This window comes from Mollisia scopiformis (genome assembly GCF_001500285.1).
Source record: "Mollisia scopiformis unplaced genomic scaffold LY89scaffold_27, whole genome shotgun sequence".
NCBI lineage: Eukaryota > Fungi > Ascomycota > Leotiomycetes > Helotiales > Mollisiaceae > Mollisia > Mollisia scopiformis.
Genome location: NW_017263607.1, coordinates 453,116 through 475,884, shown reverse-complemented (window position 1 = coordinate 475,884; position 22,769 = coordinate 453,116). Strand labels below are relative to the sequence as shown.

The 22,769-nt window shown below is 47.1% G+C and overlaps 10 protein-coding genes across 10 annotated transcripts; 4 read left to right on the top strand and 6 right to left on the bottom strand.

The window, feature by feature from the left end:
* Nucleotides 1-154: 154 nt before the first annotated feature.
* Nucleotides 155-886, top strand: LY89DRAFT_740433 (uncharacterized protein; the record flags this gene model as incomplete). The annotated part of the gene is made up of 3 exons (XM_018220585.1): nt 155-665; nt 727-789; nt 846-886. 3 exons carry the CDS (start codon nt 155-157, stop codon nt 884-886), a joined length of 615 nt encoding a protein of 204 aa, XP_018064383.1.
* Nucleotides 887-1,799: 913 nt separating this feature from the next.
* LY89DRAFT_760850 (uncharacterized protein) lies at nt 1,800-2,516 on the bottom strand (the record flags this gene model as incomplete). The annotated part of the gene is made up of 1 exon (XM_018221523.1): nt 1,800-2,516. One exon carries the CDS (start codon nt 2,514-2,516, stop codon nt 1,878-1,880), a length of 639 nt encoding a protein of 212 aa, XP_018064382.1. The 3' UTR covers nt 1,800-1,877.
* A 977-nt stretch (nt 2,517-3,493) lies between these two features.
* On the bottom strand, nt 3,494-4,197 carry LY89DRAFT_760847 (uncharacterized protein). Its single transcript, XM_018221522.1, has one exon. The coding sequence runs from the start codon at nt 4,083-4,085 to the stop codon at nt 3,615-3,617; it is 471 nt and encodes a 156-aa protein (XP_018064381.1). The 5' UTR covers nt 4,086-4,197; the 3' UTR covers nt 3,494-3,614.
* An 811-nt stretch (nt 4,198-5,008) lies between these two features.
* On the bottom strand, nt 5,009-6,269 carry LY89DRAFT_268278 (uncharacterized protein). The gene is made up of 2 exons (XM_018206337.1): nt 5,973-6,269; nt 5,009-5,906 (listed from the first exon to the last, which is right to left on the bottom strand). The coding sequence occupies exon 2, from the start codon at nt 5,813-5,815 to the stop codon at nt 5,015-5,017; it is 801 nt and encodes a 266-aa protein (XP_018064380.1). The 5' UTR covers nt 5,816-5,906; nt 5,973-6,269; the 3' UTR covers nt 5,009-5,014.
* Nucleotides 6,270-8,014: 1,745 nt separating this feature from the next.
* LY89DRAFT_268294 (uncharacterized protein) lies at nt 8,015-8,572 on the bottom strand. The gene has a single exon (XM_018206338.1). It carries the CDS (start codon nt 8,340-8,342, stop codon nt 8,049-8,051), a length of 294 nt encoding a protein of 97 aa, XP_018064379.1. The 5' UTR covers nt 8,343-8,572; the 3' UTR covers nt 8,015-8,048.
* Nucleotides 8,573-8,592: 20 nt separating this feature from the next.
* On the top strand, nt 8,593-10,054 carry LY89DRAFT_701041 (uncharacterized protein; the record flags this gene model as incomplete). Its single annotated transcript, XM_018217164.1, has 4 exons — nt 8,593-8,809; nt 8,856-8,937; nt 8,985-9,172; nt 9,219-10,054. 4 exons carry the CDS (start codon nt 8,593-8,595, stop codon nt 10,052-10,054), a joined length of 1,323 nt encoding a protein of 440 aa, XP_018064378.1.
* A 5,439-nt stretch (nt 10,055-15,493) lies between these two features.
* LY89DRAFT_701040 (uncharacterized protein) lies at nt 15,494-16,472 on the bottom strand (the record flags this gene model as incomplete). The annotated part of the gene is made up of 3 exons (XM_018217163.1): nt 15,494-15,530; nt 15,724-15,859; nt 15,911-16,472. 3 exons carry the CDS (start codon nt 16,470-16,472, stop codon nt 15,494-15,496), a joined length of 735 nt encoding a protein of 244 aa, XP_018064377.1.
* A 628-nt stretch (nt 16,473-17,100) lies between these two features.
* Nucleotides 17,101-18,500, top strand: LY89DRAFT_760840 (putative alpha-L-arabinofuranosidase axhA-1; the record flags this gene model as incomplete). The annotated part of the gene is made up of 2 exons (XM_018221521.1): nt 17,101-17,155; nt 17,539-18,500. The coding sequence occupies 2 exons, from the start codon at nt 17,101-17,103 to the stop codon at nt 18,453-18,455; spliced, it is 972 nt and encodes a 323-aa protein (XP_018064376.1). The 3' UTR covers nt 18,456-18,500.
* A 1,350-nt stretch (nt 18,501-19,850) lies between these two features.
* LY89DRAFT_567810 (alpha/beta-hydrolase) lies at nt 19,851-20,882 on the top strand (the record flags this gene model as incomplete). The annotated part of the gene is made up of 1 exon (XM_018208558.1): nt 19,851-20,882. A coding segment is annotated over one exon (1,032 nt), but the record flags the coding sequence as incomplete, so codon positions are not given.
* Nucleotides 20,883-21,301: 419 nt separating this feature from the next.
* On the bottom strand, nt 21,302-22,584 carry LY89DRAFT_760834 (uncharacterized protein; the record flags this gene model as incomplete). Its single annotated transcript, XM_018221520.1, has 2 exons — nt 21,668-22,584; nt 21,302-21,597 (listed from the first exon to the last, which is right to left on the bottom strand). Exons 1-2 carry the CDS (start codon nt 22,539-22,541, stop codon nt 21,302-21,304), a joined length of 1,170 nt encoding a protein of 389 aa, XP_018064374.1. The 5' UTR covers nt 22,542-22,584.
* Nucleotides 22,585-22,769: the final 185 nt, after the last annotated feature.

The following is a 22,769-nucleotide window of genomic DNA, read 5'->3' as shown; positions in this document are numbered from 1 at the left end:
AATTTTTCAGTTTCTAGGTCTACACAGTAAGACCAAAGATCTTGTGTCATTGTCAGGCAGCATACTTAATCCCTCGTCGATGGTAACGAACTTTCGAGGCTATCGTCTTCTCTTGCCCTACTTTTCTAGGAATTAATCTACTTGCAATTGCAACATGAAGCTTTTTCACTTTCTCTCTATTGTGCCTGCCATATTCCACAGTACCCTCGCCACTTCCCTCAACGACACCGTCGAGATCCGAGCAACATGCCCTAGCACGACCAGAGTCTTTGATTTCTACCCTCGCATCTTCACCATCAAGGTCTACACCAACAAATTCATAGGCGACGTTGCCTTAGTCAACAGCGGACACAGCAAAAATGGCTACATCTTCCACTACACTCCCGACTTAGCCACCGGCAAAGCTCCTAGATTCTCTCTGACCTTCTACAACTCGCTCAGAACATACGAGAACCCAGCCGGAAAACTCCCTTGCTACCTACTCCAGTCCGGATCCGGGAAATCTGCAGTTCAGTTTCCCACCTGCAGCAAGCCCGAGAACCTTGGCGGCGGCACCGCGAGAATTTTGAGCCACGAGTGGGAACCAAGACCCATTTGCCTGAACGGACAGACGAGATATGTTCTGGTGCCGTACTTCAGACCGAATAATAATGCGAAGAATGTTTGTAAGTGTTGATTCATTCCTGACTTGGTTCGTCGCCGGTTGCTGACAAAGTATCTCGACAGATTTCGATGATTTCACTGCTGGTGAATTCTACCCGATTGTGTATCACACTGCCTCGAAGACTCGTGAGTGTTCAATTGAGTCAGAGTTAGAGGAAAGGCAGGCTGATTATCTTGTGAAGCTACCACGATGTTGATTATTGAGAATGCACCCAGTAATTGAGGAAGACCTTACGATGGCTGCTATCGACAAAATTGCTGTTTCACATGGAAGGCACTGTATTGCTGTTATGTATCGTTTTCTTGACAGAACCCCGCAGAGGCCGATATTCGAGTAGAGGATGGACATGGTACGATATGGGATACCACAAGCTTTTCTTTCTGCTGTTCCGAATATCTACAGAATGCTTCAATTTATCTGATATCGTTTCTCCACATCCAAAATTCTCCAGTCTCTGTTCCATGCCTGCACGATGCCCATTTCTACGTCTATCTCTCGACGTTATCGATACTTGAACGCCTTGTTAGTGATCAAGTACAAGTCTCACGGCACGAGTATTGCGAAGGGACGGACAGTTGTGCTTTCTGTGCCACCGAATTGAGTTTATCTGCAAATAGTTCATTGGAGATGTGGGCGCTCAGCGCTGTCTGCGGTATTTGCGCTTGTTGCGCGCTTCGCGCGTTCTGCGCCGTACGCGCCAACAGTGACAATTTCAGAGGCCAAGAAGGAAAAGCTTCAATAGGCATTTTCTAGTTGCCCAGTTTGAAGGACGGTAAGCTCTCGGATTGAAGTCAGCCGTTCCTTGGTTGCATTTGTCAATTTGTTGGTACTGGGATGAATGGGTTTTTGATAATTACTTTTTTGTCTTAGTACCATGAATGCCTTGGTCTTTGAGAAACCCAAAGTGCAAATAGAAGAGGAAGCACGTCGATGGGTCGCCACTGCGAGAGATGAATAACGAAAATGTACGCTCAGATCATTGGGAGCCTGGAGAATAGCGAGGGACAGCGGAGTTGGACGGAAATTCACTAGAAAGGGCACGACAAGTGCACATTATCAAACAAATACGCCAACGAGATTTAATGACCTCGTTAAAGGTTGATGTGCATGTCGATTAACTCGCTACGTGAAACAATGGGTGCCTTTTCATAGCTGGCCAAAGGTCCACACCCCTATTTTCGCTTATTTCAGGCTCTAGCCGTTGACAAGTCCCTCAAACCCCAACGTCCGCCTTCTTTATCAAAGCCAATACCGTCTTCCAAGCTTCAATCAATTCTTTTTCTCGTTCGTCGAGTCCGACTTCAGGGTTGCTTTCATGCTGAGCAAGAATGTTGGGTAGCTTGCGACCGAGGATGATTATATCCTCATCGTCTAATTTAGTAGATCCATGTTTATGCTCTAAGATATTAGCCTTGGCCATAGCATCCACTGCCATGATAACAGATTGGATATCCTGCATCATCGTGGACCTTAAACAATCGCGGAAAACTTCGACGCGTGGATGCGTCCACATCTTAACATGGAAGTCTGCAACCATCTTGGCCCACGACCACATGAGGAACGGCCCGATCCTATCCAGATATGCGTTCATCTCTTTGTTGTCCACGTTGACATTCTTGACTTGGTCTCGATGGAGATCGAGTTCTTTCTCGAGAAAGGATAAAGTTTGCTTATGATTATCGAATTCTCGAGCCAGTTCCTCTTTGAGTTGGTCGGTGGCTGGGATGGCGCTAAGTTGACAGGCTGGGCACGCATGAGGGGAGGTGAGACTGGTGGTCCTTGGTGGGAACCTTTCAGGGCCAGTACCTTGCAATACATGGCCACACGCGAAGGTCCATATCACGGGGCACATCTTGATGATGATTGTCGTGTGGAGAGAGCTTCTGGTAGAAAATTCCTTCGATAGAGAGTCGTATGGTGCAAGAGAAGAGAGCTCACAGAACACGCTGTTCCAAAGATGAATTGGATGAAACAATATTCTCTTGATAAAGGTAGGCGCAAGCTGTGAGACTGAACCTGAAACGAGGTGGAGAGATCAAGAGCGTCTGTCAGAGATGAGAAAATGTTTCTTAACACCAAATGATGAATAAGATACGTTTCTGTAATCGTGATTTCTCAATCAGTATCACCTCTCTACTTGAGGCTGAAGCTGCAGTCAAGAGCGTCCAGGTGTGGCTGGGGTTAAGTCGAGTTGATTTATAGTTGAGATATTGGGAACGAGAAACCACCTGCTGCCGAACATGAGCATGTAACCTTCGAGAATATTTGAAAGAGCACAGACTTTGAAAGACAAGGATCTCGAATATCGAATGGGCCGTGGCACCGAGCCCTGTCGCGTCAGCTTGTGGTTATCAAGTTTAGGCGTGTTCTAGTTACACCAAGAGCACGAAATCGGAAGCGGTTGATAGAAATGTTATTTTGATTCGAAGAAGATGTGACTTCACGAAGCCTGAAAATTTTGTGCAAGTTGGGTTGGAAGGTGCACGTCGAAGGAAAGAGCAGAGGAGCGAAGCGTCTTGCAGCTAGCAGAGCACCGAGACATCAAGTTAGGAAGGAAGGAACTCGCGGTACCAAAACGAACCTACTGTTGCCACATTAAATTGCATTAATGAAGAAAGATTTCACGTCACGGTTGATGTAAGGTGCTCCCTACTCTTTTCACGGACTTCGTTAGAGCAGCCAGTAAGCTTAGGACCGAAGAAACACTTCGTGCTCTGGAAATTAATGGGCCACTGAGAGGGGGGTGGTCACATTTGAAAGAAAAAGCATCAATGCTTGGAATATCAGTCTTCATTCTGATGTGCTTGAGTGACTTAGGTTCAGTCAGATCTCCCGTACTTCAAGTCTGCCCCATTACATGCCGCTTTTTGTGCTTTGATTTGACCCACGTTGTTGTGATACCATGTCTTCGCCTCGCTGTTCCATTCATCCCGTCTGGCCACCATAGTGATCACTTCTCTGCCTTAGACTTTGTTGTAGACAACAGCTGCTTCAGAATGTACACCAATTCTCCGCCATACATCTCCATTTCATCGTCAAAGATACGAAGATCACGCTGGGTCGGCTCCTCAAACCTCCGTTCCAAAGCCGAAAGACCATCAGATAAGTTATGCAGCTTTTGAAGTCCCGAAAGGAGTTCAGCTTCAAGACCTTCTTCTCCAACTGAATTTAGAGTGTCAATTAGCGAGTCGACTCTTTCGGCCAACTTATCCAGATCATTTCTGAATATGTCGGCAACCCTTGGAATTGGTGTCTCATCCTTCATTGTATCGTGAAGAACCTTGACAGCCTTATTCATCCAAAGCTTATTGCAATTCTTCAACATCTTCTGCAACTCATCGGCCGTAGCATCATCGCTCTGCTCTTCGGCAACCTTGACGTGAGCCTTGATCTCTCCGCTCTGCTTCTCCCAGATTGCCATTTCCTGAGCGTCTTTATTCTTCTCTTAGGTTTCTCGGAGTTTATCTTGCGCGTCGTTCTCTTTGCATGCAGGACATTTTTCGACTGACTGTCTTGGGACTCGAGGCTTTTCAATGTCGAACAAATTGAACATCTTATTGTATTGAAATTTATGGCTGCAGGCGAAAGTCCACTCTTGGCTCGGCATCTCAACTCTAGGATTCCGAGCGGAATCTTGACTTCGTGAAGATTGAGACATTGAAAGTATGATCCAACGGAGCAGTCCTGTACCCATTAGCTCTAATCCATCTTCATCCCCAGAGAAAAAATAACAAACCTTAGCTCGAATTGAGTCTCTCCCGTGAAGGAGAACTTTCTCACCGCGACGCGTCAACGAAGCGGAGTTCCTGAGGAGATCGTGACGTTGCCTCGGGGAATGGTCGTTGTTGTCGTGAAGAAGCAACCTCAAAGTTGAAGTCTAAGCGCTAAGAGACTAGACGATTCGAGGGAAGGCTGAAGCTAAAACAGCCTTGTAAAGGAAAGAATGGTGGTGCTGACGTAGGTAGGAAAGGGGATATGGGCACGTGATTGTCAACGAGTTGAGTTTCCAAAGGGTCGGTGAGCAATTAACGTGCAGCTACTCAAAGTTTCATCGAGAGTTATGGTGATTTCTTTTTGCTTAGATGGAGAGATATCTTTCCGACATAGTCTGTCGTAGTTTGGTAGCCAGCATGACAGAGCTTTAAGATGGTGGCAGCAAGGACATTCAGCACGAGCACGAAGGAGAAGGGTTGGAAAGAAGGGGTGTGCATTCTCTATACTGAGTTTCACGCTCGTAGATGTAGACCAAGTCCTATAGTCCAGAACGAGACCCAAATCTATTCCCTAATGTCGATACTGCATGTCTGCCCTCCCCTCGCTGTCGAGACAAACGTCTAAGAGCAAACTACCTCATTCCGAGAACTTGATAGAGTCTCTATTGTCAGTAATTTCGTCTTCATCGCTGATTTGGCCAAGCTCCTCTTCAACACCACTTAACCATTCCTCGTCTAGATAGCTGACTCGAGCAGGCTCCTCTTCAACACCAGTTTGGCCAAGCCATTTATTGAGCTCGTCTTCTTCCGGGTCATAAACTCCCAAAACCCCCGCCCAAACGCTCCTCACCTCACTTTCCAACGACAAACTCATATTGATGTCCTCCTCAGAGTAGCCCATCAATAGACCATCGAACAATTTCTTAGCTTCAGTGACCTTAACGTAGCGAATACGCCACTCGTTCTTAACCTGCTTTGCCTTTTTTCCATTGCCGGTGGGAAGCTTCTCGAAGTTGACATCTTCAGCGTTCACGAGCACCCGCAATTTCTTTGCTTTCACCTCCAGATCCTCAGCCACAGTTCCAATTCTCGGTTGATGACTGAAGGCGAACTGGTACCCAATTTTGATGATCTGCTTGGCCCATTCGACGTCGTTTGCTTGACTCGTGAGCGTGAAATAATAGTCGAGATCACTACCATCATCGACCTTCTCGCCGGCTTTCTGGAGAAAGTCGTGGTGCTTCTCGTGGATATGAAGCGCGTATTCATCTTCGCTCATTGCTACCTCCTTGGCATGTTGCTCAGCTGAGATGGTCTCCTCGCACCTAGGGCACACCTTGTAACTTGTGACGGTATTCTCGTGGTCTCCTTCGGGGATCGTAGCCTCGAGAAACGAATGGCCACACTTGAAGTTCCATGTGGTGGATTGCGGCGGCATCTTGAAGGCTGTCGGAGGGAGACTTTAGTTGGTCTTTGTGTGGTGTGTTTTGTTCGATGTTGAGGGATGAAGGGAATACCAGCGCGAGATCCTGAATCAGGAGTTAAAGATGAGCTTCAACTCAAAGATCAATATTGGGAATTGAAGTGTAACAAACCTTTGCACACGCAAAGCTTCCGGTCAAAAGACTTCCAGATCTTTAGTGGAGAAGATAGCAACGAAGAAGATCCGCTGCTTGACGTTGCTGTCTGGTGGTCGATCAAGGTTGAAAGTTCAGAAAGTTGCGCCACAAGATACTAAGATTGAGGTAGAGGGAATTCACTTGAAGGTAGTCGGAGGTAACGGAGCGAGAAGCGGGACGTGATTTGCATACAAGCAAGGAACACGCAAGACAGCTTCAACTCTCTTGTCGTGTGTAAGATGTAACCTTTATTTCAACATCTAGGGCACCATACGGCAAGCAAATGTAACCACGTGACTGACGATGTCCGGTCAAATTGACATCAGAACCGTCATGGTTGCCTTGAGAATGTCAAGTTGATTGAGGTATAGGAGCGATCTGTTGAGAGGCTTCTCAGATGCCAAAATCAGCTAGACAGTCTATGCTTGGGAAAGTTGATTGACTGCCGTCAAGTACATTGTCATGGGAAAAGCTGCATTGGTCTGGGAGATAGGTTACGAATCTCCTGATATCTCTCTTTCATGATGTATTTATCAAAATCTGCAAGATTTATTACTCCTATCCCAAGTTCTGGACTGAATTTCGATCACAATTTGTGGTGAACGGTCTTGGGAAGCGGACGGACTATAACTTGGCAACTAGTGAAGTATCAAATGGAGTATGATAACCATTGCAGAAATCGATCCACGAGAAGAGTAGACACGGAAGCTAGTTATTGTAACTCCCATACTGTCAAGTACATTGGATGAGAAACAGTAGCACTGTTGTGAGGTGGTAAACGTGCTTGGGAAGTAGAGTGACGGCAACGTGAGAGCGATGAAGCATCAGGCAGAGATTGACAACCATTGTAGAAGCAAATACTTGAAAAGAACCACAGAACAAGAAGCTTGAGAAAATGGAAGAAGAAGAAGAAGGAAGAACGGTTGTACAAGGAAAGAGTCCAGAGATTCGGAGAGAACTTGAAGGTCCCCCTTCCGCACCTATTTCCCAAAAGGATTAGTACGAAAGAACAGATCACCGAAGAACATTCCCACGTGGATCTTCCGAACAGTACCACAAGAGCACAACTAAGGAGTGTCATGCAATGCACGAAATTTTCAAGAACTGCCGTTGGCACCACCGAAGAAGGCGGTGCTGACAGGATGAGGCATGAAACGTGAAGAACGAGTAGGGAGGTGGGGTAGAGCAAAACATTGGACCCAAGATCCTCAAGAACAGATGATTAGACGGTTTCATGTGGTGCCTGGACATGAGATGGAGGGGTTGCTTAATGCTAGGTAATTTGACGGTCGAAAGACGATGCTACGAGGGCCGCTAAGTGAGTGTGGTTTTGATGAGAATGATTCTAGACCGGGTAATGACTGGCATATCTTAGTCAGTCGTTCATGCTGCGGCTGTCATTGAGGAGTGAGAAGCACCTGTGGAGAGCTGAGATGACGAAAAACATTCTCACCAGTTCCTCTGCGTATAGCTGGAGTTCGGTGTACTCCTCTTGTCCAGAACGGAAAACCCCCCCACAGTCAGTTCTTCGTCAAGATAACACATGATAAGAAGAAGAACAGACACAAGAGCTGGACCCTGTATCACTCACCGTCTGCTATGATCTGCGCATGCCCGAATGTTTATCAATTGCAAGGTGACGATGCAGCAACTCGAGCATTACAACGACGGTCAAAGAGCCTTCGCTCGCTCCCACGATGAAACATCCCAATCAACCAGCCAGTCACGGCGTATCTTCGTCGGAACAATCATCAGGCTAAAGCACGCACTTGTTGTTTTTCCAGCCGAACTATTGGATTTTTTCGCCATTGCACAGACGTTTGTGGCCGCTTGGACTGCGAGCTTGATGTGCCCTGACAGATGTGGTTGTGCATTGACCTCTCCGCCCCGCCCCAATCCAGATGCTGCCATTCTTCGCAAATCGCTGCACAACACCAACCAGGCAAATCAATTCCAACAAGTGCAAATCTCGGTCCGTGCCTGAGGATTAGACGATTGCGCGTAGTGCTCAGACCCGGTTTGCGTGACCCCGCGTGGTTGCGATGAACATGTTCAGCTGCAGTGGTTTGCTGCGGAGGAAGCGACGGCGTGGGCTTGGCTGGGTTCGTGCGATGTTTGACTGCGGGACAGAATGGGTGAAGAGAGACGAACAGGTGAAGAGACGACGGACACGGCTTCGGTTATTATCTCTGATTTCCTCGTGGGCTGGCCGAACGGTGCAGGAACATCAAAGCTTAAGACTGAGCCATAGCTGTGAGTGGTGGGAGATGGTGCGAATAGTGTCCAAAACATCAAAGCACCAGAACAGAAATCTGCTAAGAGGTTAGGATGAATTATCGTCGACATCAATTATGCAAAGCCATTATCCGTCACGTAACGAGTTGAGTGAGTTCGGATCTGCCGTTGACATATCTGGAAAGAGGAAACGGCGGATCGCTTCCCTTCTCTTTCCTTCTTGATACAAGATTCACTTGCGCTCACCTCCGGCAGCGCCTTCCCCCGACATAAAGAGAAACCCTTGCCCACCTCGTCCTGCTTCCCCAGCTTATCTTTGCTTCAATTCTTGTTCAGCAACAACTTCTTCTCGTCAACAAACATGCCTTTTGAGTATCCAGAATGGGCGCGATGGTACAAGAAGCCATCGTATGTTGATGTCAGTCAGTTCGCAACAGCTATCAGGGAAAGGGCTGGGTCGGCATCAAATCCAAATACACCAATTGCAACTCCTCGTGCCAGTCTCGACCTCAAACGGCGTCCCAGCACTGACATCCCACGGAAACTGCGTCTGGAGAGGATCCTCAAGAATCAAACATGTATGCATCGTTTGAAGTGCATTCGAACATCGCTAACATCAACCAGGCAGCCCGATGTCGCTATATGACTTCTACATGTACCTGAAGTACATTGAGCATTCATCTGAGAACCTCGAATTCTACATCTGGTATGTGCGATTCGTCCATACCATGGCTCGACTCTAATTCGTTGCAGGTTCAAGAACTACCAAGCAGGTCGCTTGACTGCATTCCCAGAACTCCCACGAGCTCTTACTCCAGTCGATAGCAACAGTTTCTCCAATTCGGAGTCGAGTTTGGCCAAACCGGACAACGATGACAAGTTCCAACCCGAACCAACAACCACTGATGCCGAGAACCAAGATAGCCTCAACTTTGAAGATAGTAAGTGAACCGTCTGATTTCGGAGACCTCTACTAACACCCCGAAGGTGAGATATATGCGCGCATTGCACAATTCGTCTCACCCTTAAACTCATGTGGTGCTCAAGGATGCGGCAGCAATTCACCTCTCTACAAACGTCCATTCTCACTTGTCGAAAAGATCCGTACTGAAGAAGAGGCCAAAGAAGCAGGAAAGACATCAACTGAGATTCGTGATCTTCGTCGCACAGAACTTGAGACTATCAAAGCTCTCTTCCTCGTTCCTGGCGCACCCAAAGAACTCAACATCCCAGCTCCAATGCGCAAGAAGGTGCTTGATGCGATTGAGACCTCAACAGAAGCCAAGCACCTCGAACCTATCGCCGAACACTGCTACCTTCTGCTCAAGTCATGTTCGCACAGAAACTTTGTCCGACTTGGTGTTTCCAACGGTACATTCGAAACTGTTTGCATGGCCACTGGCCTCGGCATAGTTCTTACTGTCACTGGTTTCCTCTGTATGCTTCTCCTTGCATTCGAATCGCCTGGCTTCCGCCAGTCATCAAGATGGAGAGGTATCGGCGTATGGCCAATGTGGGCTACCGGTGGTGGATTGATTCTGTCAGGAATTCGTGGGAGTTGTTTCTTCCTCCTCTTATTCTCACGCCGCCAGCCACTGCCCTGGGAAAGATTCGAAGACGAAGGTGGCGCTACACAGAAACGGTCGCGCTTCATTCGACTCGTCTCCAAACTCATGATCTTCGACCGGAAACTCAAAGTCAAAGACGACAACCTTCGACGCTTACAAAGGAAGGTCGTCATTCAAAGCTTGGCTGGTGGGATGGGACTGGCGACGATACTAGTAATTGTTTTCCTCTGTCTTCCCATCTGGGCGAAGATTTGAGTTCATCGGGCTGGTCCGAATCTATTTTATCCCCAACACATCCTTATGATGATTGCTCAAGATCATAACGACGTTACGATACAATGATGATTGCTGGCCAGTCATGTAGGGAGTGGATATTAATGAATAATGAATTACCATGTTTTGGCGATGTGTTTGTGCCGGTGACTGCGATTTATCTGAGACATCTGGGTGCGAAATGGGTCGTGCTGTGAGATGCGCAGTATGTGGGAATGTGTACCCCGTGATCTGCCCCACAATTTCCTAACGACGTCCCTTTCTCTTTTCTTTTCTTCCTCTTCTTTCCTTTTAAACAGTCTTTGCGTACGGTACCAACAACACCATCATCTCGAAGCGGAGGGTAGGATCACATGCCCAAGCTCAAGCTCAAGTGAGGTGATACAACTCCAGTCCAGAGAAGGCATATCACGGCGGCTCGAAAGTTCAAGGCAAGCTTGAAATGAAGGAGAATGAGAATTGTTACTCTATCATTATTGCGCTTGTCTGCTTCGATGCCCATCTGTTTATCCAGCGCTAATTGCTCAAGGGAGCCAAGTTATCAATCGCAACCTGAACGCCCACTCGAAAACAAAGCACAGAAAACCGTTTCAAAGTCGAATAGGCCAGCCCAACGGTATGAAGACCCCAACCCAGCCCTCGCAAAGAAAGAAAGAAATCCACACATCAAAAAGCAAGAAACGACTATTCCAGAACCTCTCCTTCTTCCTTATCCTCCTTTCCCTTCATGTCTCTTTTATCTTCCATCTCCTTCTCCAGCTTCTCATTTATCGAAGCCCGCTCCTTCTCATAAGCCGCATTATGCGCCTTAATCCAGCCCTCAACACGCTTTCTCTCTTCGTCCGTGAGATGGGTTCGCATGGGGATATCGATCATCTCGTTGCTGTTATCTTGCATTTGTTCGTCGTCTTCGGTGGGTGTGGGGGGTTGGATTGTCGCGGGGTCTTGGCCTAGGTCTCTGTTTTGGGGAGTTTGTCAGTTCTTGCTTTTCTCCTCACCCCAATCCCTCTTCTTGGGGAAGCAGAGCACGTTGAAGAGATTATGACGTGGTCTCGAAGGGGAATGGTGCGAAGAACAAACCCCATGATACCCAAACCCTCCATCCTCTCAATGCAGCAGCAACAATCATATCTTCGAATACGTTTATCATTGTCGATCTCATCGCAGAGGTAGAAGTTGTTCTTATCGCAGCTTAAACGGATGAGGAGCTTGTGGCCGCAGTCATCTTTTCCTTTTGTTAGCATTGCTATTGGGAGGGAGAAAAGAGAGGACGTACAAACGAAGGTAACTGTTTTACACATATCGAAGAGTAGTAGCTCTACCGCCTGTACTTGTACTGTATTTCTGCTCTTGTTTTGTAATCCAATTGATGGTTGTCAAGTGAGTGTTTGTTATGTCGCTATCCAAGTTCGAGTCCAAGATCGAAATCGCTTTTGTAGTCGGGGTATCGGAGTCGAGTTAATCTTATCAATCAGCTATCGATTCACCTTTATTCCCTTTGGTCCAAAGAACGAAGATGAGAGTACTCACTTTCAGCTTCCTTCTCATTTCCGTCTCCGCTTTGATCAGTTGAAGGACTTGGATTCGGTGAATTCATTGTCTGATTAGCATTCTAGAATTGCCTTCTCGTTAGCATCTGTTTTCTTTTTTGCCTCAACGATAACAGACTCACCCGATTCCTTTCCAAGCTAGCCTCATAATCTCTAACAGTCGGCCCCAAAATAGTACTTCCCCTCGCTACAGCCTCTTGCTCCCTTCTCCTCATCCTGATATCTCTGCCAGTTCTAATTCGCTCTTGCCGTCTCTCCATCTCTTCTTCCCGCCTCCCAATCTCTTCTTCCCGTGTGAGAATCTCTTCTTCCCGCCTCATAGTCTCTTCTTGCCGTCTCTCCAACTCTTCTTCTCGCCTCAGAATCTCTTCTTCTCGCCTCAAAATCTCTTCCCTCCCTCGTCTCGTCGTTTGATTCATGAGTTCTCGCTGTAACTGCTGGGAATATTCCTCTATGACTTTGTCTTGGGGGTGTTGTAGCTTTTCAACGGCCTCATGAACAGGCGGACTAGGAGGATCATTTCCTCCTTGGCTCTGCTCTTCTTCCTCGATCTGTTCGCGAATCTTGGGTGGAATAGCGCCATACATAGGCAGCGGTGTCCTGGCTTTTCTGGGGCTGCTTGGCTTCGCTTGACTCAGTTTTGGCCTGCTCATCTCGCCTCGCTGTTTTTCTTGCTCTGGAGTCATCTTCTCCGAATCGGTTTCTACTCGATCCTGGAGTTGATCCAAAAAGCTTCGAACTCTTGGTGACACTGCTCGCACACTGCTGGATCGACGCCTGGTCGGTCCGGAATGACCTACTGGCGGATTGCTTGAGTCGGTACTATTTCTTCTCGCAGAGACTTGTTCGGGACCATCTTTCACGTTGTCCCTCTCCTCTCCATGAGAGCCTTTGCCAACAGTCCCGCGTCGGCCTTCTGGGCTCAATCTGATTCGCTTTCCATTATCGTCCTCTTCGATCCAAGTACCATCTTCTAATTGTCCTATTGCCTTGGACTCTGTACCCGCCATATCATCCGAGTTTCTTTTCTTTCCTGTCATTCTCCGCTCGGGGTGGCTTGGTGGCGAATACCTTGATGTTGCGGTAGGCAGTTCGGCATGCCTCATTCTGGGTGTACTTGGTATAGGTATAGCCAGTCTAGATCCTAATTCACTCATTGTCAAATTCCAGTCTGCAGAGGGACCTGAATTCGCGCCGCTTTGCTCAGTGCTACTCGGCTCATCACCCGCTTTCCCTTTTCCTTTCCAAGTAGGATCGCTCTCCCTCGGATCCACACTTTCAGCCGTCCCCGGCGGTGTGGAGATAGCAGAAGCTCGCACCTGAGCAGCCGACCGTTCAATAATTGACAGCCGACTTGATATCCCAGTTATCCTAGCAATCTCTCGCTCTTGCTCCATTTCCTTCTCAAACTCATCATCTTCGTCCTCTTCAGGTGACGGTGTACCGCTTGCATCCTGTATATCTTCATCGTCTCTAAACTCAAAGACCCCGGAGAGTTGGACAGGGACGCCATGCTGATTTTCCGTGGCATACGAGGTGGAGCCGCTGCTTTCGCCTGTCTCGCGTTCTTCGCCTTTGCCTTTCGACTCGATCTCAATCTTCGTATTATACTTCAGCACGAATTTCTCCCTCAACACCATCCTCGCTTCTCGCTCTTTGTCCTTGATTTTCACCTGGTCCTCCATCCTCGCCCACCACCGCCTCTCCCTTTGTTCCTGTTCCGTGGCCTCCTGCTCTTCCCTCCACTTCCTGTCCCTCTGCACCTGTGCCTTCACCCCCGCCACCACTCCATCACTAATAGTTCTCAAATCGACCCCCTGGTGACTCAGCAGGACTCCAATCACATCGTTCAGCGTCTCGAGCCCGTTTCGGGCGCGGATCTCGTTGATGTCCCGGAGCTGGCACGCGCTGCAGCGTTCGTGCGTTCGGGTTATGTTTTGTGGGGAGAGGGTTAGATTCAGTGGGTCGCAGGCTCCTGGGTGCTGGCTGTAACGTGCAAGGGGGCAGCGGAGGAGGTTTAGCACTGCGGGAGTTAGAAGAAGGGGGGGTATGGGAGGGGAGAATGAAGGGGAGAAATAAAAGGTACCTGTGTGGTTGCAGAGGCGGTGGGTGTAGTGGGTTGCTTCTAGGTGGCACATTGTGGGTCGGTTGCGGGGTGGGAATCTAATATATTGTTATGTTTTATTGGGAGAAGTTGATTTTCTGAGATGTGTCTGATGGATGTGGTTACAGGCTTGAAAGGTGATATGTGTGGTTCGAGAGTTGGTGCATTGGGAAGGTGCGATGCTGGTGGTTTCCTTTGGGACATTTTGCTTGGAGATGGGGTGGGATGGGAACTGATCTTTTTGAGAGGAGATTGGTTTTGTGTTAAGAAATGGAGGTCTATTTCCTCGCTCTTTCTTTTATCTTGTGTAATCTAGAAAGTGACAATAAAAACATTTGCGGACAAAATTCTATACAACCCACTTCCCATCAAAACTTCCCATGCCCAAACACGAGTCCCTCCATACTCTTCTAGTAAATACAAAACGCTCATGACAGACACAACCTCTCACTAGACCACTACTGAGCCTACGTGAGGTGGTTATCGGATTCTTATATTTTCGCTGTCATGTTTGGAAGAAGCGAATTTTGGTGTGAATTGTAGACAGCGAGAAGACCAGCGGAAAGGGGTCTTAGAGTGTTGCTTATTATTGAAGATATCGGTGAAAAGCAGTGAATCAGAGATGAAGAGATTAGCGAGGAGCGGCCTTGTACAGTGTCGGTTCACCTTGGGAGAAAGGTTTTGTTGCACGTCGTTGCAGGGGTGGTGTGTTAGTCTAGCGCTAGGGGCTTGTGAAGGATGCTTTTTGTCCTTGGTAACGCGGAACTTGTATTGATCCGGCGCTAAGGAGTAGTATGGTTGGTAAGTCTTTAGTTTTTTTGCATGTCGTTGCAGGGATGTTGTGGTCAGAGTAGCGCTAGCGGTTTCTAAAGCCTGCTTTTCTTTCTCTTTGGTAAGGCGAAAACCGTATTGATTCGGCGCTAGGGAGCTGTATGGTTTTTAGGGATATAGCTTTGTTGCACGTCGTTGCAGGGGTATAAGAAAGACTTTTGTTAATCCGGCTCTAGTGGTAGTAAGTTTAAGGCGGAACGGGTATTGATAAGGCGCTAAGGAAATGCAAGGCTTGTAAATATCTAGCTTTGTTGCACGTCGCTGCAGGGATTATGTTTGTTAATCCGGCTAGTGTTAGGTTGAGGCTTGAGACATTGCATCCTTGTTGAGCCCCTCTGTTAATGCGATCCCAGAGACTTGTATACCTTGTGAGAAGTTATCTTTGTTGCTCTTAGTAAGGCAGCGCTTCAACAATCCAGCTAGAGTCAGTACTGGTTTTCAACTTCATATCCTTCATGTGTGAGTAATCAATTTCTGTTAACTAGAATATATGCTGTCAGGAATATATTGTATTAGATTAGAAACGACAACCTAGTCACAGTATGGATACTTTGAGCTTCACCTGGGATAGATTTAATCCAACAAGTGTGTGGGTGCTGGTTCTGTAGTGATGGAATATGAAGCTCGTTGAGGATTGGCGGTGATTGGAGTGGCTGCATGGGGTGAGAGCGCGAACTTGACAACTAATTAGAGTTACTGGGAACGGTGACGTGTTGTTCAACATAGTCATTAGGGTAGAGAGAGCATGAACAAACTTATGGGTACATTGTATGACATGACGTGAGCACTTTTCTGCTGTATAAGTACTAAAACAAGCGAAGAACAATTTGTCTTAGAAATTACGGTAAATTGCATAGCACTCTGACTATGGATAGTGTCTGAAAGAGAGGCATAACCTTGACTTTTATTGAAGTCAATGAGAATCTCTCTTGCTTTCTACAGGCAAAAGATAATATTTGAGTTGAATGTAGGCCTATCGAATCAAACCCCGAGCACAGTAGCAAGCGGGTCTATGAAGATCGTGTTCTTCTTGTTTTATGATATTATCATGCTGTTGAGTACCAGAAACAAGAGGATAGAATCATGAAGTGTTTTTCTCTCTCAACTATTCGCCCAGCCGATAAGTGGCTTTCATACTGAAAGTCTTCTCCGAAATCAATAAATACCCCTTTTGGTTCGCCAACACCCTCTTGCCTGTGCCCTCCTCTACGAAATCGCACTTATAATGCGTGTGGCCAAACGCCCACATCGTCACCGTAGAACTCTTCCAACATTTCTCATCTCTCAGATTAGTTACGAAGCCTGAATTGACATCGCTGTTCTAATGTTTAGGATTATTGGCCCTTGCATCACCACAAGGGCTATGATGTGTGAAAATGACAATCTTCCGCTCCGGCTCCTCTCGTTCTATCTTTTCAACTTGTTCATTGAGCCATCTGAGATCGGATTCGTGAGCAAGATTGTGGTCCTCAACCGTCCATCTTAGGATATCCTTGAAATCCACAAACCGATTCTCCGCAGCGTATTCTTGCTCATCAGTGACCTTGGAGAACAGCATGCATCCCAGAATCGTGAGCTTTTTTGTAGGATCATGCCTAGTCTGATCAAGAAACACAAATTTTCCAACTATTGACTTGGCATTCAGTCTCTTCATCTTCTCAGCGAATGTTTTAACCTTGGCCTTTGCGAGGGTCCATGACATGTGATGTGGTTCGTGGTTTCCGAGTAGAAAATACACGACCCAGTATCGCTCTAGCTGTTTCTCTAGGAAGGCGAATAGACGATCATCTCCAATGTGACCGATGTCTCCCAGTAATGCGAGGTAAGGAGCTGTTTGTTCCAGTTGGAAGTGGTCGTACGAAGGGTGCGTTTCGAGGTGGAGGTCAGACATGATTTGGAACACAGCGGCAGCCATGTCTGCAGACGAGGAACAGAGGAGCTTTTCTTTTCAAGAACAGTTACTTTTAAAAGGTTATTGGCCGAGAATGAATGAGTGAAATAAATTAGACATGTTTTAAGAAGGCTCAGATGGCAACACAAGAGAGTTGAATAGCTAGGCAGCCATGTGCGTTATTTATTGGAGAGTGGCAAGCGGCCGCATCTCACCTCCACTGCACGACGAACTTCGAATTCACAAGTCCAGCTGAAACTATCTCCAGCTTTTCAAAAAGAGTTCGCAGATTATCAAACTTTTTTCAAAACTCAACCTCTTATCAACTCGACATCCTAATCCTGTTTTTCTTTGGAATCCAGGCGCTTCCGGCACTATTGAAAAAATGCAAGCCTCGCCAGATGGCAGCCTCGCTAAAATTACTTCACTCCATCGGCCGCAGGTCTACCGTTGGAGTGCAAGGATAGACACCAACCTCGGCACTCCTATAGACAAGTCCCAAGATTGATGTATCGCAATGCAACGGTACTCAAAAATGTAGAAGCGCTCCAATGGCAATTCAGATACAGATATTAAACCTCTCCCTATTACTGTCCCAAGTATATAGATCCCCGCACTGCGGAGAGACTCTTTCCGCTTAAGTGGCTATTGGATGTTCGGGCCGGGACGAATCATCAGGGGCTATCCACTTTGCCGAGCTAAGCGAGGTACTTTGTTTTAACCACGAACTACAAGTCGTGGAACATTCTCAAATGCAAAATAAAACTATTCCGAGGAGGTGGACTTTAACTTTATAGCTCGTGATATCTCGACCGAGAAGTTGTTGAAGGGTACTTGGAGACAAAAATCGAAATTGGGAGGAGAAGCTTATTGGAACGGTTACCTTGAGACTGGATCTCAGTTGCCAATCTGATCATAACCAACGTGGCCCGAACGTATACGCCAGTGTATATAATCTTTAGTATCCACCAACTTAGTTGGAGTCTCCAGAGTTTTTGTACTCCATCTTCAACGAAAGAAATAGCTACCATGAAACTTCTCAACTACATCGTCCTGCTTGCGTCGGCGACGACAGTCCTGACTCAAACAGCCACAACATGCACCCTCCCAACAGCTTACCACTGGACACCAACTCCCAACGCTCCCCTCGTGACCCCTAAAAATGGCTGGGTCTCGCTCAAAGATTTTACCCATGCTCCCTACAATGGCTCACACCTCGTCTATGCCTCAAACCACGACTCCTCCAAGTACGGCTCCATGAACTTCGGTCTCTTCAAGTCATGGTCCGATATGGCCACTGCTCCACAGAACGGGATGACATCTGCCACCGTCGCACCTACACTCTTCTATTTCGCGCCCAAAAATATATGGATTCTCTCCTATCAGTGGGGACCAACCGCCTTCTCCTACCGAACATCTAGTGATCCAACCAATGCCAACGGATGGTCGTCAGCACAACCTCTCTTCTCTGGGACGATAAGTGGATCTAGTACAGGTGTTATTGATCAGACGGTCATCGGCGATGACACGAACATGTATCTCTTCTTCGCCGGCGACAACGGCAAGATATATCGGGCCAGTATGCCTATTTCCAATTTCCCCGGCAGCTTTGGCACTTCCTCGACAATAGTCCTGAGCGATACGACGAATGCACTATTCGAAGCGGTACAAGTCTACACAGTAGAAGGCCAGAACCAATACCTCATGATCGTCGAAGCCATTGGTGCCAACGGCCGATATTTCCGCTCTTTCACTGCAACCAGTCTCGGCGGTGCATGGACAAAGCAGACTTCTGGGGAGAGCGCACCTTTCGCAGGCAAGGCGAATAGTGGTGCTACTTGGACAAATGATATCAGTCATGGGGATCTGATAAGGAGTAATCCTGATCAGACGATGACTGTTGATCCGTGTAATTTGCAGTTGTTGTTCCAGGGACAGACACCAGGGAACGGGGCTAGTTATGACCAGCAGCCGTATAGACCTGGGTTGCTGACACTGCAGCACTAGCTTTGTGGGTGTGCTGTTCATCTAGTGTGTGGTTCAGGATTTCGATTCTTCTGTAGGTAGTTGAGTGTAAAAGTTCATATTGAAAAATCACCAGGGGGTGCAGCAATTCGTCTGACACCAAACTTAAGCGAAAACACCACCTTTAAAATTAAAAAGTTTTCAAGGTATTATGCCTTAAGTCTACTTATTTTTCATGTGATAGAATAGACTTAATTATGAAATGAAACATATTTTTTGAACGAATCCGGTTAGTAGTTCTCTTATAATAAATTATTAAAAATCGGAAATTTTGTATTAAATAATTTTATTTAGAATTTTTGTAGATTGATTTAAGATATTGCGATTAAATAGAATATTAGATGTAAGCATATTGATTTCATGTATCTAATTTCAAAAGTTTCTATTAAGAATCTAAAGAGTTGTGAAATAATTGTATTTTGGTGTCAGACGAATCACTGCACCCCCTGGTGAATGCTCAGATCTGTTATTACAAAGAGACAAGAGAGTAAGCTCACGGAGCTTAGCCTGAGCTACTTTTTATATACGACTTTTGTACAACGCCAGCGCAGAAGATAAATCATCCTGGAGTGGGAGTAGCGTATATTTAATGTGAAGCCTCAAGTGAAGAAGTTCCCTGCTTTGGAGAACGTAATAAGAGTAAGTCATTAAAAATTGGTAAGTAGCAGATAGAGCAGGAGAAGAAACAAAAGAATGCATCAAACACAAAATTGTTGCACTTGGAGAGGACAGCACTACTCCTCTTGTGATTTTGATACAGTGTAAGCCATAGCTGTCTAGGAATTTCGCTACTTTCTATAAGACGGAATTCAAGAGATGCCACTGCCTTTTACGATCCTCGCTATCGTTCCTCGGTTGTTGGATGTCATGTTTCACATATATGTAGTGGGGTCGGGTGTTGCGGCTATTACCAAAAATTTCAAATGTTCCATTTAGGCAGACTATTGATGATAGAGGGGGATGTCAAAAGTCTTTTGATCAAATATACAGGCTATTCCTTACCGGTAGACCCGCTTGTTAGCTGCTGTCGTACTCCAGGGTGACATGGCGTGATTAAATGCTAAAAATTAACAATACCTCAATCAAACGTCATGTCTTCAAGTAGTCAGCGGATCTGTAAGCAACTATGAGAGCTTAGCCTCGAACGAATACTCTGCTCCTCTAAATGTCTATGATCACAGAGGAGAAGATAAACCCCACGCCATTCCGTGGGTAGCAAAGATCCATCGAGATTTTCAAGAGGAAATTGCCAACCGTCAAGTCATCAAGCTTCATTACAAGTCCATGATGGCGAAACTTCTGTCTTCAAAGAGTATCATACTATTCACCTCAGCTACATTCACTACACAGTACCTCACTCCATGCCTTGCGATTGGCGTCCCACCAACCACTGGCAGCTATGACGTGGGTGTACGCTCATACGCGATCCCTTTCATTGATCAACACAATCCTTCGTGGCCGGGGAACATAAGCACTTCATACCTCGCAACAATATACTACCCAACAATTCAGACCTCCAATAAAACAGTGACACTATACGTGGACCCCGAAGCCGCCGCACCTCTAGATGCTCTCTACAACCAGACATCCGGTACAGTCGGCAACCTCACCACCAACATCAAACCCAACGCAGCTATCGCCGAACCGCCTCAAGGCAGTCTGTTCCCCAGCCTGATATTCCAGCCTGGTTTTGAGGGCCTCTCGGCAATGTATTCGATAACAATGACAGAGCTGGCCTCGCGAGGATATGCTGTCGCCGCTCTCGATTTCCCTTACGAGACGACTTTTGTCCGCTATCCCAACGGCACCGGTGTTAGCGGCATTTACGGCGGCATTTTCTCTTTCGACATCATACCGCCGATATATGAGACACGTATCCGTGCTGGGATCCACTTCGTCGAGTACTGGTCTACTTTGGTCGAGCAGCTCCATGCTCCGTTCCAGGTAGCACCGCTCGGCGTATTCGGACAGTCATTGGGCGGTGCTGCTGCCCTGGGCGTGGCAGATGCGATCCCAGACAGAAAGGTCGTGGCGTCGGCATTAAACCTGGACGGAGGTCTCTATGGGAACCCAGCTTCCAACTCCTCTCTTGCGGACCTAAAGAGGCCGGTGTTGCAAATGGGAACAGTTAATCACACTGGGTCGTATGATCCCACGTGGGATACCTTTCCGGTAGCGCAAACGGGATGGTGGCGTACTCTGTGGGTTGCCCGCGCCGATCATCTCGATTTCAGCGATGTGACTTTCTGGAGAGAATTTCTAGTGAACAGACAAACGAGTAATACAGCCATTCAGGGGCGTCGTATGGTGAACGTAACAAGGGAGTTTGTGACTGCTTTCTTTAACTACACACTGCTGAATCAGGAGGAAAAGGTACTCAGTAAACCGGGGGCAGACTGGCCTGAGGTAACGGTTCATGCTGGAGAGGATGGAAATTCGTAATCTGAGTACGTATCCAGAATGAGTCAACGTTGAGTTGATGAGGAGCTTGGTTAGGCTATTAAAATATCGACGACGTTAGAACTTAACCAGAAGTAAATTAAGAAGACATAAGTGATGTCAAATGTGATTAGCTGAAAAGCGAGAAATCAAAGCACGATTTGATGTGGTATTTATTGCCTAGGAGATTTTCTAGAACGGAGAACGATAGTCAAATGATAAGGAATTTTGGGGGGAAAGAATTGAATTGTATTTACATGGTTAAAAGACTGGATCAATGATCAGTCTTGTCTATCTTAAAGGATAGAGTGCAGATTTGGAGAGAAAGCAGTAAGTAGGAGGGGAGGAAGAGAGCAGATGTCCAGGGGCAGCGTGAAGGAGTTGATATCTTACAACTGAGCTCTCGCCTGAAACATCCACTCATCCACCGCATCTAACCAGCGCTGGTTCATTCTCGGGCCAGGGAGCTCATGAGACAAGTACCGCTCATACTCTCGAAGCGCCTCATCGAACGGAAGTGCGTACACACTTCCAGCCGGCGCATCTCTAGCACGAAACTGCATGAAGCTCAAGATCTCTGGCCGCGCTACGTAAAAATTTGGGACGAAATTGAAGTGTCGGTCCGCAGCTCCATGCATGAGGATGATACTTTCGTGCCAAGCGACGGCGCCGGGATGTGTTGGATCTAGATGGTTGATGATCTCTACGGTGTAGTATTCGATGTCCCGAAGGAGGGCTTGGCGAGGAGTGGTTACATCGTTGAACATGCGGCGGTAGGTAATCACGGCGTGAGACCCAGTGGGAGAAGGATTCGATGGGCTCATCTTCTTGCTCAGCTGGAGCAGGGACGTCGGGAGTGAGGATGGGGATCCACGCCCTCCATGGAAGCACATTGTACTCATGGTCCTGTCGCTCTTCATAATTCTGCTCTCGGCGACCATTGACAGCTTGACGCTCCCTGGATGCCTGGAATTCTGCTCTATCTCGAGGGTCGAGCATTTCAGCATATGTGACGACCATGCGTTGAAACCGTCGATGTGCATCGCTGGCAGCAATGGTATGATTGTCTTGCTGGACATGATCTCTGGTCGCTTGCGATCGCGCCCATATCTGAAATCGAGGTAAGGCTGGCTGCATAAGAGGCTCAAAGTCGAAGTTTGTGCGCTTGTCGAGTCGTAACCACTCAATGTGGCCTCCATATAAGTGAGCAAGGTGAACATGAGCTGGATCAAAGTGTGCATCTCGGAGATACCCCAAGAAGCTTGCGATGTCAGCGTTCAGCGCTTCTTCAGCAGATAACTCGTTCTCTGCAAGTTCACCGTTGCTATTTAGTTCGCACCATAATATAAAAAATAATGGAAACTCTTGATTTTGGGGTGCTTGTGGGTTCTGTTCATGAAGTTGCCTTGTGGGACTATTTTGTTGTCTTAACATTTCGTCAAGTTCGTCAGCTTCGTCCCTTGCCAGCCTCTTGCAAGCCCCGCAAGCCGAAGTGACAATAACCGCACTAACTACGGTAATGGTATGACCATATGCCCACGGGTTATCGCAGCGGCTCTCGAACTCCACAGAATCTGGACCTTCAAAATTGCCGCATCGGCGGCACTCGTGATTTGGACCGGTACACATATTTTGAGATGTGAAGTTGTTGTTTTGCTGAGGTGGTTTGTAAAGGTTGAGGAACTGTATTCGTGAATGACGTTCTAAAAGTTATTTGTGTGCTTATGTTTTCTCTGCAGAACCTAGGGGTGGAAATAACTTGCTCATTTATGCAATTCGTCAGGCTCCTGTTCATACATTCCAATTGAGGAACACTCGAAGTGCCGAAAAGTTCTAGGCTTTAGGAAACACGGAACA

Bases quoted from the DNA above. Each gene is read 5' to 3' on its own strand.
- LY89DRAFT_760847 (XM_018221522.1), bottom strand. From the start codon at position 4,085: ATGGCAATCTGGGAGAAGCAGAGCGGAGAGATCAAGGCTCACGTCAAG.
- LY89DRAFT_268278 (XM_018206337.1), bottom strand. From the start codon at position 5,815: ATGCCGCCGCAATCCACCACATGGAACTTCAAGTGTGGCCATTCGTTT.
- LY89DRAFT_268294 (XM_018206338.1), bottom strand. From the start codon at position 8,342: ATGTCGACGATAATTCATCCTAACCTCTTAGCAGATTTCTGTTCTGGT.